The sequence below is a fragment of the Nicotiana tabacum genome, chromosome 19 (genome assembly GCF_000715075.1).
Source record: "Nicotiana tabacum cultivar K326 chromosome 19, ASM71507v2, whole genome shotgun sequence".
Taxonomy (NCBI): domain Eukaryota; kingdom Viridiplantae; phylum Streptophyta; class Magnoliopsida; order Solanales; family Solanaceae; genus Nicotiana; species Nicotiana tabacum.
Window position 1 is genome coordinate 118,791,953 of NC_134098.1, and position 17,120 is coordinate 118,809,072.

The 17,120-nt window shown below is 35.3% G+C and overlaps 2 protein-coding genes across 2 annotated transcripts; both read right to left on the minus strand.

The window, feature by feature from the left end:
- Positions 1-8,543: 8,543 nt before the first annotated feature.
- LOC107799446 (gamma conglutin 1-like) lies at positions 8,544-9,866 on the minus strand. The gene has a single exon (XM_016622558.2). The coding sequence runs from the start codon at positions 9,864-9,866 to the stop codon at positions 8,544-8,546; it is 1,323 nt and encodes a 440-aa protein (XP_016478044.1).
- A 1,216-nt stretch (positions 9,867-11,082) lies between these two features.
- On the minus strand, positions 11,083-14,715 carry LOC107799449 (signal peptidase complex subunit 3B). The gene is made up of 6 exons (XM_016622561.2): positions 14,516-14,715; positions 14,321-14,368; positions 13,304-13,366; positions 12,189-12,242; positions 11,450-11,536; positions 11,083-11,368 (listed from the first exon to the last, which is right to left on the minus strand). The coding sequence occupies exons 1-6, from the start codon at positions 14,639-14,641 to the stop codon at positions 11,243-11,245; spliced, it is 504 nt and encodes a 167-aa protein (XP_016478047.1). The 5' UTR covers positions 14,642-14,715; the 3' UTR covers positions 11,083-11,242.
- Between the last annotated feature and the right edge of the window lie 2,405 nt (positions 14,716-17,120).

Genomic DNA, 17,120 nt, shown 5'->3' on the forward strand with positions numbered 1-17,120 from the left:
CCTGGCTACCTGTAAATCAATATACCCGTCTTCCCTTGGAAACACCAAAAGGCCTAAAAACGCCACCATGAAGGCAAAACATATATGGGTCTCCCATTTTGATCGGTATCCTTTACTGCAGAGTCCATTTTCTGGGTCTTCGAATCCCCTTAAAAGCCCGTATCGCTGGTATAGAAAATGAAAAATGGAAGTTCCACCTGCTAGACTTCCAATCTTGATTTGTCTGCTTATTTTTAGTAAGCCCAGAAACTTGTGGGGAGTAGCAGTCCTTGGAGATACCAGGTACTTGTGTCTTAATCCCTCTGTACTCGAGTATAACCCGCCATTTCTTCCAAAGTAGGCGTAAGCTCAAAATCTGAGAAGTGCAAAACATTATGAGCAGGGTCCTAGAATGCCACTAATGCCTCTATCAGGTCCCCTCTGGGTTGAATTTTTAATAGTCCAGTGAGCGCCCCTAGGTATTGGTTGACCATGTCTCGTCCTTGTTTTCCCAAATCCTCCCACCACATGTGGAGTGCTAGTGGAATCTTATCCATAACCTTCACAGGTAAATTCTGAACAGTGCTCATTCTGCACATTTTTAGATTAGGGTGACCAGATTAAAACATGTGAATTTTGTTTAAAACTAACCATGGAAAGATTATTTTTGCAAAATCCAACCGAAAACAAATCACGGCTACTTTTGCAAATACGACCCTTTAATACTTCGGAAGAGAAGATTTTAGGGCTGTGTTTGCTAAGTGGCCAATTATTTTTTAAAAAAAACCATGAGTGGCTATTCTTGCAAAATTAGCCTTTCGGCGTCCCGTCGGAACATTTCTGGCAAAAACGGCATCACCTAACTTTATTTATGACAACATTTTCCTATTCTGATTATTTTGCAAAAACGGAGCTGGACCCGATGAGGGTTGCCTACATATCACATACCTGGTGAGAATCAAACCCGCGTAGTTCGGTGAGTTTTGACGCACGAAAATTTCGGCAGAGTTTCAGGATATTTTGAACACTGGTATTTTTAGAACCGAATGTTTTTATATCCTATCTCACTCTTGGTTTTACTTGATTTTCTTTCCCTACTCTAAAAGCTGGTCAACATACAAGCCGAAATAGATAAATGCACAAGTAGCACGTAAAATGCATCAGAATGGTCTTTTAAATTGGATACACCTATCTTAGACGGACCCAACCCTTGTGTTGAGTCCCCAAAGTCAAATGCACGTGATGCAAACAAACGTACCTCTAGGGATCTGGCATGAGGCTGTGTTATTCTAGGTTTAATTCCTGAGGTGTGTTGTTCTAGACCTGGCTTACCCGAGCGGATAACTCGAGCCGGGGGAAGGGGCAACGTACCGGTAACCAAAAGGCCATCCGGCTTTGTAACTGATCCGATCATTGTTCTAAATTAGGGTATGACACTAACAGAAAAGAAGTCATACCAGCGTGCACTTCCCAGAAGATTTAGACGACTCAGGGAGAAGAAGGGTTTCGTAACAGTTTATATACAGTCCAAATAATATCAAAGCGGTAAAAAGTGGCATTTAGCACATTAGGCTCAAACACGTAAAAAAATCAAATAATAAACAAAAGCCAAGTATAACAGTATTCTAAACTCGAATTCTGAACCCTCAACCGGAGATTCTGGGTTCTACTCCCCAGCAGAGTCGCCAGAGCTGTCACACTTCCTTTTTCCCAAGGGGGATAGAGAGTTTTTCCAATTAAAGTGACATTAATCGAAATGAGATTATTTATTTATCTCAGAGTCGCCACTTGAAATAATTTATGGTGTCCCAAGTCACCGGTTTATTTTAAATCCCAAATCAAGGAAATTTGACTCCGTTAAAAGTCTGCGAAAAACCAGAAGACCGGGTAAGAAATTCTATTAATCCGGAAGAAGGTATTAGACATTCTCGGATTTTGTGATTTTAGCACGGTCACTCAACTATTATTAATTGGCCTAGTTGTCTGATTTATTACGTATTTTAAAACTATTTGTACATTTTTAACTTTTAAACCGCTTTTAATTATTTATGAAATTTGTTTGAACAAGTCGCGATGTCGCGCACTCGTTTATTTTTGTACACATTGCGAATCGTGTCACGGGAACCGTACCCACGATCTACAACATATTTATTTTATTATTGTTCGAAGTTATGATCGAGTCACATGAAATGCACACCCAAATGGGATTTACGTATCGTGACCATGCCACGGGAACCGTACCCATGGCCACGATAATTTATTTAATTAACGCGCCTAAAGCAAACTACGATAGTCAACGATTATTTTTCCTAAAGTACTTTGAGATTGTCGTATGGTCATTATGTAAGGAAATTGTTATGAATAAATTGCAAGACTTAGTCATTAAAAAATGAAACTAGCTTATGAATCTTATTAACATGTGGCCAACCAATCTTGAATTGTTTAAGTCCAAAACGGCCCAAAAATCATCATGTTGAAACGAGGTTCAGTTGCTAAACAGAGTTAAAGACAAAAAAAAAAAACTCTAGTATTGAAATAATCATCTACTGATTAAATGCCTAAAAAGATGAAGCAATCACGCCAAACAACAATAGAGAAAGAAACTTTATGTGCGCAAGCTTTATGAATCATCCACATATGTTTACAGTAGTAGTTAAACAGACATATAATGGAGAAATGAGCATTAGATCAATTGACTTAACTCAAAAGATTAACAAAACTATTCAAGGTATTTTAAACCACAAACAATAGACAAAATATGTTGTTGATAACTTGATGATTTAGATACTAACACCCTATATAACCACTCTCCATGCTAGACTCTAGATTTTCTTCTCAACATGCCCTGTTAACTTCAACTAGACGAGATGATTCATTTCAAACCAAATAGCATTTATGCACCAAGCATTGTGTAGCTCATATATTAACAGAGGTAGTACCAGCTATCAGTTAATCAATCAATTCATGATTTACACTCAGAACACTCAAACCATCAAATTATTGTCTAAACATCACATAGATTTACATGATAAATGGAAATTAACCAGAAATTATACCATTTAGAATCTAAATCAATACCTGAACAGCAGTAAGAACAAAAAGAAAATAAGCCTCTGAGATTGAGAAGCACAACTAAAGTTGAATCAACAAGGACTTGACAGAAATTAGCAGCAATCAAGCAGAAATTGAAGCTCAGTAAACTTCAAATCCAGAAAATCCCAACAGCAATGAAGTAGTAAGAAAGGAAGAAATAAAGATTTATATATATATATATATATATATATATATATATATATATATATATATATATATATATAATTGGCTATTTCAGAACAGGAGATGATGGACAAAGGAAAATATTTTCTAAAAGTGTAGTTAATTCTCCAAAAAGTATTTGTTTTTCTGCTTTTTTCGGAACTAAAAAAAAACTGTAGATGGACAATTGAGGAGAAGAAGAACACTCTCTTAGAACCCTAATTTTTCTATCAAAAATCTCTTCTTAAAAAAAAAAAGAAAATAACTCTTATTTATAACTTCTCTCGAACCTTCTCTCCTTGGATGCCAAAGCATCTGGAAATCACCCCCAGAATCCAAAAAATCTTGAATTGGCCAGATAAGACAGATGTAAGGAGTAGATCGAATGTGACTCGATCCTACGCCCCACATTTTTTCTATTTTCGCCAAAAGAGCATAAATTTGAAAGAAAAAAATGAGAGAGCATGGGTGAAATCCGAAAAGAATAATTTCGTTTGTCAGAAGTCGTTAGGATACGTGGCAAAGGGAGAGAGGAAGGACCATGTGCGCGAGTTTAAGGTGAACTCGCCTGAGTTGGGCGAGTTTAGGTGGGGTTGAGGCCTGGAGGAGGCGACAGAGATGGAAGGGGGAATGAGGAGTGACGGCTAATTTGCTAGGTTTAGGGTTTGTGTGTAAAGTAATTTTTATATGGTAGTGGGAAGGAGATCCAGATCGTTGATTTGAGGTTGGAAGGACGGATGAGATTAAAAGGAGGGGTCTGGCGGGTCAATGGGTCTTAGGGCGGGTCAATTGATGGGTCAAAGGGATTGGGCTGGGGCGGATTTGTAGGGGAATTGGGTCATTGAAAGCTTTTGGCCCAGTTTTTCATAAGACCAAACAAACCTTTTATTTCTTTTCTTTGTTTTTCTTGATTTTAAGTTCTTCAAAATTAATTAAAAATTCTAATTAAGTCCTAACCTAATCTAACTTGAAGAATCAAACTTAATTATCTTTTTCTACCATTTAAGTAATTAAATTAACTTAAAAACAAATGAAATGAAATTACAAATTTAAAACCAAAAGCTTTAAAAAAAATGACCATTATTTTTTGTAATTTTTGTTTAATAGTGCAATTAATTCATGTAATTAAATCCCAGATGCAATTAAGATCTAAAATGCCTTGCAATGAAATACTGACCACTTTTTGGTGTTTTTCTACGATTTTAAAGATATTAAATGCGCCACTAAATGCAAATAATTAATTGACAGAAAATTCCTAAAATTTCTATAAAAATAATAATAATAATAATAATAATAATAAAAAATTAGAAAAATCTATTTTTGTGGATTTGTAGGAGTATTTTTCGTCGGGCAAAAATTACGTGCTCACACTATATTGTATTCCATGTATTCATGTGATTGTTTTTATAAATACAATGACGTAATCAAGAAATATGATATATACCGTTCTATTAAATTCGACTGTATACATTGTATTCAATTCACAAATATGCATTATTGACTATTATACATTGTATTAAATTCACTGTATTCAATTCGACTGTATTCAAACAACAAAAAAGCACAAAACACAATGATGTTCGGCTGTATTAAAAAATACAAACCTTCTGAATACATAAATACAGGCAAAAAAATAATGTATTTATATAAAAAAATATATTTGAGTGTATTTGTACAGAATACAATGTATTTGTATCATTGTATGTGACTAAAAAAGCAAAGAAGAGAAGAACGTTCGCCGGAGATGGTTTTTTCCGGCCAAGCAAAATACTGTATACATTGTATTAAAACTAAAAATGGAAACGAACAAAAATTCGGCCCTCAAATATTCTCCGAAATAGCCATGTCCAGATCTGTTCGCCGAAGATGATGAGCCAATAGTGGATGATGACGCCGACGATTCTGACGCTGACGGTCAAAACTGAGTGCTTTAGTGGGTATACCTCGTATACCCTCTTCGGAGTTGTTGAATCAGTCATTAAAGACAAAATTTAAAGTCTCTTCCTCAAAACCTAACAATGGCAAAAAAAAAAAATTAAAAAAAAGAGTGAAGAGAAAAAGAAGAATGACATAGTAACTTGGCGTGAACCGGCCAAAAGCTTTACCAATTACCACGAACTTTTGGAGCAAAAATGTTGAGGATTAATTCCGAGAAATTTGTTCCTACATGCCTTTCAACTCAATATTCTTGACGGGAGTCTAAACTTTTTTATTTCAGATTTAAATTTGAGAGAGATCATAGAGAGAGAAGAAGAAAAATCTTGATGTGATTTGAGAGAGAACGTGTGTTAACTGAAAGAAAGAGAGAGAAAAACCATAAATAGCGTATTTCATGCCTATAGGGTAGTGTGTATAATAAATACCTATTTTACTATAAAATATAAAAGGTAGCTATAGATAATAATATTTTAAAATAGTTTTGATTTATAATAAATAGGGTATAATAGTTTGCTATAGGAGGTAAATTATTTTGGTAGAATAGCATGTGAGGCCATTTTGTAAAAATAGCACGGGCTAGCAAGTTTTCGGACTGGTAATTGAAAAATAGCTAGCGTTTGCAAAGTCATTGAAAAATAGCCACTATTTTGCTACAACACGGAAAGTTCCAGCATAATATACTAGGGATTGGAGTACCTGTGTATGAACTTCCAACATATTACGCTGGACCAGTATATTATGCTGGAACTCCAGTATATTATTATGGAGTTCCAGTATAATATATTGTAGTTCCAGCATAATATACTGGAACTCCAGTATATTAAGTTCCAGTATATTATGCTGGAAGTTCACATGTAAAAAATTCGAACTCTAGTATATTATGCTGGAATATTTTCTGGATTTTGAACAGTGTTTTCGTTCAGATTTATCTTTACATGAAAAGTGGCTAAGTTTCGATTACTTTTGAAACTGTGGCTATTTTTCAATTACCACTTGTAAATCTTACTATTTTTGAATTTCACCCGGCCATTTTACATTAGTATTGGGCCAAAAAGCTTCGAAACCTATAAGCCCATTGGGATACTTTTCTTTATGGCCCAACTTCTGGAATTGTGCATTAGCAGCATCTAAAAAATTGCAGAAATGTGGCACTTTTTGTTGTGGTCTTTTAACTTTTGACCCTCGCTTTTCCATGACAGAATTTCAAGGTCAAAATTTAAAAGTGTTGTCTATGGGGCAAAGGAGGGGTAACACTTATTAAACTTGATGTTCTGCCATGAGGTCAAGACCTTACGCTTTGAGGGCTATTTGTGTAATTCACCCAGTAGCATTTGTGACAATGATTTAGCTTCTACACATTCTTAGTGTAAAAGAAATCCTATATGAATCTCCTAAAAGGATAACTACAACATATGATAAATGCAAATTTATATTTTCAAAAATTTCACCGAATAATTGAGAGAAGTTAAAACAAATTCAAAGTATTGTTTTAAAAAGTGGAGTCGTGAAGCAAGGCGTTTTATTTAATACGGACTTACCTCGGAAGTATTTATAAGTTAAACGAATAACATAGTTATTGAAAAAGAGAAAAGTACGTTAAGTATCAGGAATATAATAAAAATTTGTATTTTTTAACAAAGTATCTAACATACTAATAGAAACAATAACCAATACGATAATACAATAATTATGAGATACAAATCAAGTAAAGTGTTTCAACCATCTAGTCTATACAATAATAGGGAGAGAAACATTGTCGTACATGTTGTCAAACTACCTATTGTACCTCAAAATTACAAGTAACTAATCAAGACACTTTTGGTGCGGAACATTGCTCCTTTCACAATAGTTTGGATGCAATTATAAAGAAATGAAAAAAATAAGTTCTAATCCTAAAAAAGAAATGACTTGCATATACAGCACAACTAGGGGTGTTCATAGTTCGGTTTGAGTCGATTTTTCTCTAAAAAGAAACCAAACTAAGTAAGTCGATTTTTCAAATATTGGAACCAAACCAAATCAATTGAGTTGGTTTTTTATCGATTCGGTTTTTGTCGTTTTTTGTCGGGTTTTCGGGTTTTTCGGTTATTTATCGGGTTTTTTCTTAAATATGAGACATACACTACCAAACGCATATTCCGACGACTACATTTTCAACGTAACACTATCAAATCAATTGCTCTTTGAGAAATCTTTCATTTTTAAGATATATTGATGATAATTGAATCAAATGGTGATGAATAATTTAAGTACTCAATTAAAAATCGATTATTTTTAACATGAAATAAATTATTGTACTTAGTAAAAGAAAACTACCAATCAAACTAGAATGTAAAAGCAAAGAATTAGATTATTATAATAGCAAAGAACTAGACGAAAAATACAAATGACTAATATGTACCATAAAATTTTAGAATTATATAAAAATATACATATATATAGGTGTAATAATAAATTTAAATAGCTACTTTTATAGTCGGTTTGGTTCGATTTTTTCGGTTATTTTTTGATTAAAACCAAAACCAAACCAAATTTGATCGGTTTTTAAAATTCAAAACCAAAACAAAATCAAACCTAAAAAGTATCGGTTTTTTTGATCGATTTGATTCGATTTTAGGTTTGATTTGGATTTTCTGGTTTGTATGAACACCCTGAGCACAACTTCACCATTAAGCCATTGGGATGGGAGCTAGCAGCTTAGCACATTTGGTGAGCTCTTTTTCTCTCACTCTTGAAGTGGAAGATTCAAACTCCATTAGTAGCATAGTATCCCTTTCCCCTTTTCCATCATTACTTATTTAGGCTTAATAGCTAAACAATTAGATCCGTGGCCACCAATGGACACAAAAAGTATAATAAAATATTATTTTCAAATGGTGTTAAACAAAAACCTATGATTTTATGAAGTGGAGAGATAACACCTGAATGAACCAATATAAATTGCGAGATGAAGTTCGACTATGATCAATATTTAGGAGAAAGTTCCGAATGAAGCTCAACCTAACGATGTGTACAATCGTATATATGATGCTAGAATTCAAGATTCAAGTTGCATTAACTTTCTTTTTTGTTATTGATAAGAGAGGATTCTAATTAATGAGTTAAGAGTTATTAGCCAAAGAAATTGAAATCAAACTCTCCTTGCATCAAAAGCACATTTGCATCTTGAGACAAAAAAACAACAAAAGATATTTATTTAAACTAAAAAAACTTAAACATATATTACATAGACCTTAAACCTCCCCAATGCTTGGTTTGGAGAAAGTACAGAAAAAGGAGAAATAACCAGTACATGAACATTAAAAAAAAAAAAAACATACAGACTCATACATATATCTGAAACCCTTAATAAGAAAATCTTCAGATCATAATCACTCCATATTCTCATCGACGAAGGAGGTGGAAGTAGTGAAGTTGAAGTTAGAACAACTAGTGTTACGTGACAGTAAGGAAGAACTAAAACCCAATCTGGACTTCACAAGATCAAACTGAACAAAGTTATCTTCTAGTTGATGTACCCCTATAACAATAGGATTCTTGCGATTTTCTCCTCCATCAACAAAAGCCAAGCAAGACACACCAGGTTGTGCTTGCACCATTGAATTTGCCCTAGTAATAGTCCACGTAACGTTCCTATTTTGCATGACAAAATCGATGTTTGGAACATTGGTGCTTGTCAAGTTGTTGGAATTGAAACACAGTCCGAATGGTGATATTGGATTCACTCGAGAAACCCCAGAGAGTTGGTTCGCGAAAAATTGAGTGAAAGCAGTGAAAATGTTGTGCTCAAGAACTGTGTATGGCCTTATAGTACTAATCTTTGCACCACCAAAGTTTTGACTCCTCGTTGAAATTAAAGATGAACGGTTCAGCGGGACAGGCTTGTTATTTACCCTTATCGATCTCACTGGGATGAAATATTCGCCTTGTGCACCAATGATTAATGGTGTGTAGGTTAAATTTCGTGACACATCTAGTCCTGGTTGCGTTTCATATGATCCACTAGCCCCGAAAAAGATTGCACCATTTTTCTGTGAGGAAGAGGGTAAGCACAAGGCAAATTGACGAGGCAATCCGAAATGAGAAGCAAGTTGAATTGGGAGAGAGACAGAGTCATGGCCTAATCCAGCTACTCCTTGAACATTTCTAGGTAAAGGACCTTGTAACAACGATGAAGGCGAACAAGCAAAGAGGAAATGACGGATAGTAACTAAAGGACCAGTATTTGAACCTTGAGTAGTACTAATGGACTGAATTGAGAGAGAATCTTGAGCAATTTCGCTAATGGCAGTTTGGCGAGTTAAAGGGTTTGTTGTTGTAACAGCACAAGTGTTGTTATGGCAACCAGGTCTAGGTGAAGGAGAGAAACATTTGTTGCAAGAATGAACACCAGCGCGAGAACATTGAGTTGAGCGACAAAAGGGAGCAAAATAGGTGTTCGAAAGATAGTTTGTTTCACAATTTACCCACAAGAACCTGCCATTCAAGTCAATGAGAAATGGTAGTGATCGCTGGGGAGTTCTTTTTGTGATGTTAGCTATGTGAAGACCTGTGGCAGAATCCTTATACACTGGTAAAACTAGGCCATTAGGTTTGAAGGGGGCTCTAGTACTAGTAACTTCTGATTTTGATAGAAAAACAAGATTTGAGAGAGCTAAGAAAGTAAGAAGAAAGTGAATGATTGATGAGGCCATACTTAGAGAGAATAGAAGAAAACTTCTTATTACTACCTTTTAGTATTGATGAACAAGAGTGAGTATACACATTTATAGTTCTGTAGTTTAGCTAGGGCTTTATCTACTATAGTTAAGGATAGAGACAGTATTTGAGCTGTTTTGTCATTTTTCATGTGATGATGCACACCAGGCTGTTGTCTTTCATTCTTGTTTGAGAGTTATTTCAATGACGTTAAAACATGGTTTTCCTGTCAACAAACTCAGTTTGGCATGTAAGTTTTTAACATGATCATGCTCTCTTTGGACTGTCGTATTTAAAGAAAACAAGACAATTTCTGTGTGTTCGAGGCTTTAAGACACATGGTATTGATGATAAACTTCATTTTGTCAGTTGTTTTACAAGTATTTCCACATATCCCGCAAAGTGTTGTCATTGTTTATTTGTTTGTGCCTTCAATTGTCTAGTAGTAGTTGCAAGCTCAATGACCTCCAATTGATCGATCATAACTTTATCACATCTTCCGTTCCTTAATAAATCTTAAATTTATACCAAATCTCGGATTCAGAGCATCTTCCATAGTAGCCAGCAATGGCTTTTGTTCTTCGATCTAATACAGATCGCTGGCTTCATAAGCATATATTTGTCTTTAAATATTCTTATTCACACAGTGCAACTTAAAAGATGCAGATGCTCAATAAGAAGTGCAAAAGGCTTACTCAAAATTTTGCAATGCAATTATTATCTTTAGTACTTTCTGCCTTCTGATAGTAAAGCCCATATGATATAGTTGATTCATACGAAGAACAAGCTTGCTAAACAATCAGCTTCATTCATCCATGACAAATAAAAAGCAAATGTAAACATTGAAAGTAATAATTAAGATAGTGTTTTAAAGTATTGGGGAAAAAGCGCGTCAGAGGGGAAATACTCAGATAACAATAATACAATTGCATTTGTTTGATTTATCCCTACTCGTTTTCGCGAAATGAAAACTTTTTCACTGTTTACTATACTTTTTACTGCTGAGCCATCCCCACATAAAATTGTCTGCAGTTGGAAACTTCACTAAAAGCTTTCTTCCACTAATTTTTTTTTCAGTTTCAACTTCAAATACCTTTTGTTTTTCAATTGACTCAAATATTGTCCAAATACCTATTAAGGTTCTCCGACCAGCAGAAGAAAGGAAATAATTGAGGTTTTAGACGAGCAAAACAATCATAGAAGAACGAGAGATATTAAAGGTCTATAGTTCCAATATGTGAATTTGAAGCCAATAAATAGCTCTGACATTATCCGCTACAAAATTATCTAATTCATCTCGTTTAAGCACATTTTTCCCTTCCTGTCAGTGGAGGCTAAAGTTACAGATAAATTGCACAAAGAAAAAATTCCATCATCTGTATGTCTCTGGCAAGCGGTAACCAGTCATCACAAGTTTATTTGCAGACATTTTTCCGGTCTTTGGCATAACGTGCCAATGCAGTGTTAGATTAAAATCTTTACCACGGAGGTTGCTTCCCTATAAAAAGGAATAAGGTACCTATGAATACCATGAGAAGACCAAGAAAGCAGAATAAAGCAAAATGCTTCTGAAACTAACCTGATCAACGAAGCGATACTTGTTTGTGGTGTGAATCAAAAATTTTGCATGTTCCTTACTGGGGATAATACCATCCCACAGAGATATCTGTTTGTAAAGCTATCAGATCAGTTGAAGGAATTCAAACCAAACTCTAATCTGGTAGGAAAACAAGATACAAAACAAATTCTCAAGCAGGTCCCTAAAAGATTTAGGGATTGGAGTATCCTTGGGGCTGCAACAGCCTGCTCATCCAAGTAAGAGAAGACAGTCCCAAGAGGTATCACTAAGCATATACTCTCTTTTTTAATAACCGTGGTGTCCAGACCAGCTTGGGCACACCTCGACTAATTCCACGGGTTACCTACTACCGTTCACCAGCATGGGTACCGGGTAACTTTATCCACCCAGACTTTGGAAAGATGGGAAGAATTTGCCTAGTTTTTTTGCCCAGTTGGATTTGAACCCGAGACCTCATGATTCTTAACCTATGGGCCTCACTCTTAGGTTCACTAAGCATATACTCATACTTACAGGAAAATCCCATCACTGACAAAGAAGTACAGGACTGTATTCCTTTTTTACAAGGAGAAGCAAAGGACTGATATGTCGATACATACTGAATTACTGCTAAAACTTACTTTCAGTTGCAATACATTTATTAAACAATGACACAAACCTCAAATAACCATCAAACAATAAATATAATACAAGGAAAATATTAATCATAGATGCAGTTCTAAACCAATGAAAGATAGACCTGATTTAGAGCATTCTTTGGAGTTTCATACTCAGCTGCCAAAAATACAAACACCTGCAAATTTTGACATAATTAGAGTTGTATACTTGCTCAAAGTAAGTGTAAAGGCAATCCCTACTTACAGGCAATCTGACCGATCAATACCAAAATATATCTTAAGAGACCTAAGTTAAAAACCATAAAATTTGAATTCGAACATCTGGTAAGCTTATTGCAGTCATGAAAAAATCACTTGTCATACACCGGAACCCCAGAGCAAGTGAGTCTTGTTCTTTTTGAATTATTCAGGTCTCTTATTACACATGCTAGGTTCAAGCTTGACAGAATTTTAATAAATGGTATGGTGAAGCTGTAAGACACTCGAAATCATGTCCTCCAACTGTAAATTTGGTTCCCAAAGAAAATAGAAAAGGAAGAAAGTGAATAAAACCAGCATTCTCACAGGCACAGTGACAAAATCTTTTAAGGCCATTCAGTAAATCTTCACTAAAAATATACAGTGAAAAAGGAAATACTGAAACAAGCCATTGGACTTATTGGTGAAACTTCATCAAGTTGTACAAGAAGGCATAGATTTTACTATCTGGCATTGCTATAGGTAACCAATAGCCTGGTAAAGTTCTGTATTACATTTTACTTTCCAATTTCCACATCCTAAAATTCCGAGTGTTAGCTGTGGCATCAACCAGTGGCAAAGCTACATGGTGATAAGGGTGGTCAACTAACCACCCTTCGTCGAAAAATTACACTGTGTACATAGGTAAAATATTACGTTTTAGAGGTATATAACACATATTGAACACCCTTTGTCGAAAAAAAAATTCACTTCTTTTAAATTTGAACAACCTTGAAGAAATTCCTAGCTTTGCCATTGGCATCAACGTCTATATGACCGCCTCTCCTCTACACTCTAGCAAACTCCAATGATACAAGACCAGGGACGAAAAGTGTACATATATAATGTCCAAGAGATTAGCTTAGTGGAACATAAGACGCATACATAGCCAAACATCCAGACATTCATATGTACTCCACATAGAAGAAAATCAGACCTAAGTAATAGGGATGAAAGAGTAAAGTCCAAATTATGGTGCAAATAAGGTAGATCGAAAAACCTGCTTAGTATTCCACGTGAACAATGATTGTAAATCTGCTGATATGTTCAAGGTCAAACTGATCTGCATAATAGGAGAAGTATACATGATATAGTCAAACTTCTTTCAAAAATTAAGAAGTTCATAGAACCACTTAATCACGATGTTAACTAGGAATCTTAACATGAGAGCAGCTACCAATTTCATGTAGATCAATAAGAAAAAGCCAAAAAAAAAAAAAGATACCTTCAAATACATAAAATGTCATATGCTGGCATGTTTTTTATGATATTTCAATGATAACAGATCTATAACACATAAGATTGTCCAGGCAAGAAATGGATAATGCAAAGTGCACTCAAATTAACATCCTCGACTCTCTGCTGGGAATGGATAAGGGTAATATCAGGGATTCAGTGCTGAGACAAGATGAAGTCGAATAGGTATATGCTTGTTTGAGGAAGGTTGAGGAAAGTCACATAGATAAAAAGGTTGAGCCACAAAGTATAGATGTAATATCTGTGCGGTTATCATAGGAATGGCAAACAATTAGAATACTGGAAAAATATATGCAGTTTACACAATTATATGTGTTATTTATTTATATAAATTGAACAATTTTATACATTATATTACCTCAAAACAGAAAATCTCAAGATTTTTCCATTGCCAACTAATTTAGCCAAGAATGCATATAGGTCACATAGAAATTCGCCTGATTACACAAAGAATCCAGCAGTGCCCATATTCATGACGCAAGGATACAATGGATTTGAAATAGGAACTAGAAAAAGAAAAAGTCAACCTAACACACTTCAACAAGTTTTTGCCCCAATTCCCAAGCTCAGACACCAAATTTAAAACTAAAAGCATAAAACTTTGCCCCAATTACCAATCTTAGACACCAAGTTTAGAGTTAAACGCCTAAATCTTTGCCAAATTAAGCAAAAATTAACCAGAAACTAAAACGCCGAAAAAAAAAATCAAAACCCCTATCAAAATCATCAGAAAACATATGTTTCAGCAAAGAAAAATTACCTCGTCATCCCCATCAGGTTTCTTCTGGAACCAATTGATATTCAACACCTAAAAAAATGAAAACAGAAAATCAAGTGATTAGAACACATGGGTCTTTTACAAAAACTACAGATCTGATTATAATAAACAACGATACCAAAATAGAAAAAAGAAAATACATGAATTCAAGTAGAGTTTTCGGGATGTAGGGTGTACTTGAACTTGAGCAGTAGGAGCCGGATAATTGAAATTGTCAGAGAGAGAAGCGATGCCACACATAAAAGCTAGTATGGTGATTGCCAATGTTAACAGAGCATTCGCTCTGTATCCAAATGAATGCATCTTCGCTACCTTATTTTCGTCTCTCCCAAAACGTATCGGGTCTTATGAAAAAGTGCGGTTTTAAGACTTGAGGCTGCTTCAGTTAAATCACTTTTTTTACCTGCTTGTGCTGACTTGTGCCTTTAATTTTCTTTTTCTTTTGTATTATACTGCAATATTATTTTTAAGAGAATCTCGCGTAAAACATACAAAATAAGCACAAATTTACCGACCTTTAGGCATTAATTATATACTTAACAAAATTAATCAAGCGAATACAAGAATTAAAAAGTCATATAAATAAGTATTCTTTCTCTCCAAAAATAACGCACAAAGATTTCAGTCCACAGTTTTAAACATAATCATCAACATTAGATGCAAGACGGAAAGTAAATTTCATAAATGAGGTACAAAATAAGGTGATGAAACACAAAGAAAAAAATATACAAGATTCCAAAAACTTAAGCAAAAAGGGATCTTTTTCAATGAGTATGGTTGAAATTCATTGAAAACATATATATGAGTCAATATACAAAATTTGAGAAAGATTGGAGGTGATTTGGTATCAAAATTCGTAGTTAAGATCGAGTTTATACATTCTTCTACGACACATGTGTGTGAGCCAAAAATTATCTTAGTTATGTTTAAACCATATCAACATTAAGAAGGCCTGCAAAAGCTGTCACATGTCACCAATATGACTTCGACAACAGGCATATTCAAGGTTGGAGTGATCTAACAAGAGATGAAGGGCGGGGTCGAGGAGTCAACGGAGATCAAGGTTGAGGGCGGGCACTCTCCTTAAACAGAGTAATAACAGCTAGTTTTAGGATAAGACTTTAAAAAGAATATTCCAGAGAATATCCTCTAGATCTGTACTATTAGGGTTTTTTGGTATATGTTCCCTTATAAATAGAAAGAGACATAGTTATAGGAAACATTGAACACTCACTTGTAAGACAACACATTGACATTCTCTAAATGTTCTTGCTTTATTATACACATACAAAATATACCCTTTTTTTTAGATTCTTATTTAACTTTTCTCCCACGATCCAGGGAGAATCCGAATATTCAAAGGCTCATCAATCATTTCTCATTGTCAAAAAGAATACTAAAGAATCTCAGCCTTTTCTGGTGACTCACATGCCTTTATTTACTTAAATGGTATTCTTTGCTATTTATTGCTATTAAATGCTATCTCCTTCATTTTTCGATCATTTAATATTACAGTGTTGTCATCTCATTTTGCTACTGCACCACCCGTCGTCTCTCTCTTTTGTGTTTACATTCTGTCTATCTCATTTCAGACAGTAGCTTAGGTATTTTGTATATTCTACTAGTTGTTCATACACTTGTGACACCGGTCTTGGAAACATGCTAGTAGACACGTGGTGATTTTTGAGTATTTATTTCACCATACTTGTTCTTTTATTTGTTTATGCTTTACTTTATCAAAATTTTCACTTCTCATTTACTTAATAAATAAAAAATCAACTACTTTAAAATTTTTAAAAGAATAAATACATGGCTAGTTCACTGTTGGCTTGTCTAGCGGCAACGTTAGGTGTCACCATGGCCTATAGGAGAAATTGGGTCGTGACAACAAAACACCTACTGGCCTGCGGCCGCAACTTAAACAGGAGGCCAAGTTCTATCACGCTCGAATAAAAATGTACCGACCCTCGGCCACGACTTAATAAAAGGTTAAGATCGACCAAATTCAAACAACACTTATCGGCCCTCGGCCACACTCCAACTAAGAAACATGGACCTATATAAAAGGACCAATACGGCCCACGACTATTCGGCTCAAAGGCCACGATCAGCTCGAAGGAAACAACAATAAAAAGGACAAAAAGAGAAACATGGACACAACAGAAGCAAAAAATATATAAGTACAGAAACAAACCACTGGAATGGAAGAAGGTGCAAGGGACAACTTTGATATTTCATACTTAAATAAAGAGTTTTTTTTATAAAGGCTCTTGAAGGCACCAGCAAAAATACACAAAAAAGTTAAAAGAAAACTACAAGCCATCGCCATCACGGCCTTCACCCTCTCCATCTCGGTTTTCAACGACGTCAACACCCTAACCATCGATACCATCACCGTCTCAACCACCAGCATCCTCTTCATCCTCGTCCTAAGTGTAAACGGAATCATACCAGGCATCATCCTCAAGCCGATCTATGCCCTCTTTATCATCGTCCTCACCAGGCGGAGGCGTAGCAGGGTCATAGCTACAAGCAAGCCGAGCTTCGCAAGCCTTAACCCGAGTATCCTCAAGGACTGCCTCAGAAATGAAACTTATTGCATGCAAATCTCGAAACATATCCAGTCGGGTCTAGGTATGGATCCACTCTTCGTACAACTCCCGAGGGATGTTGGGGAAATCAGAAGCATTAGAAGAAGAAGGTCGCACAAGCAGTTAGGCCTTCTCGGCCTCTGGAGCGGCAACTCGATCATAAAGCTCGAAGGTTTCCCTGTCTAACTCTC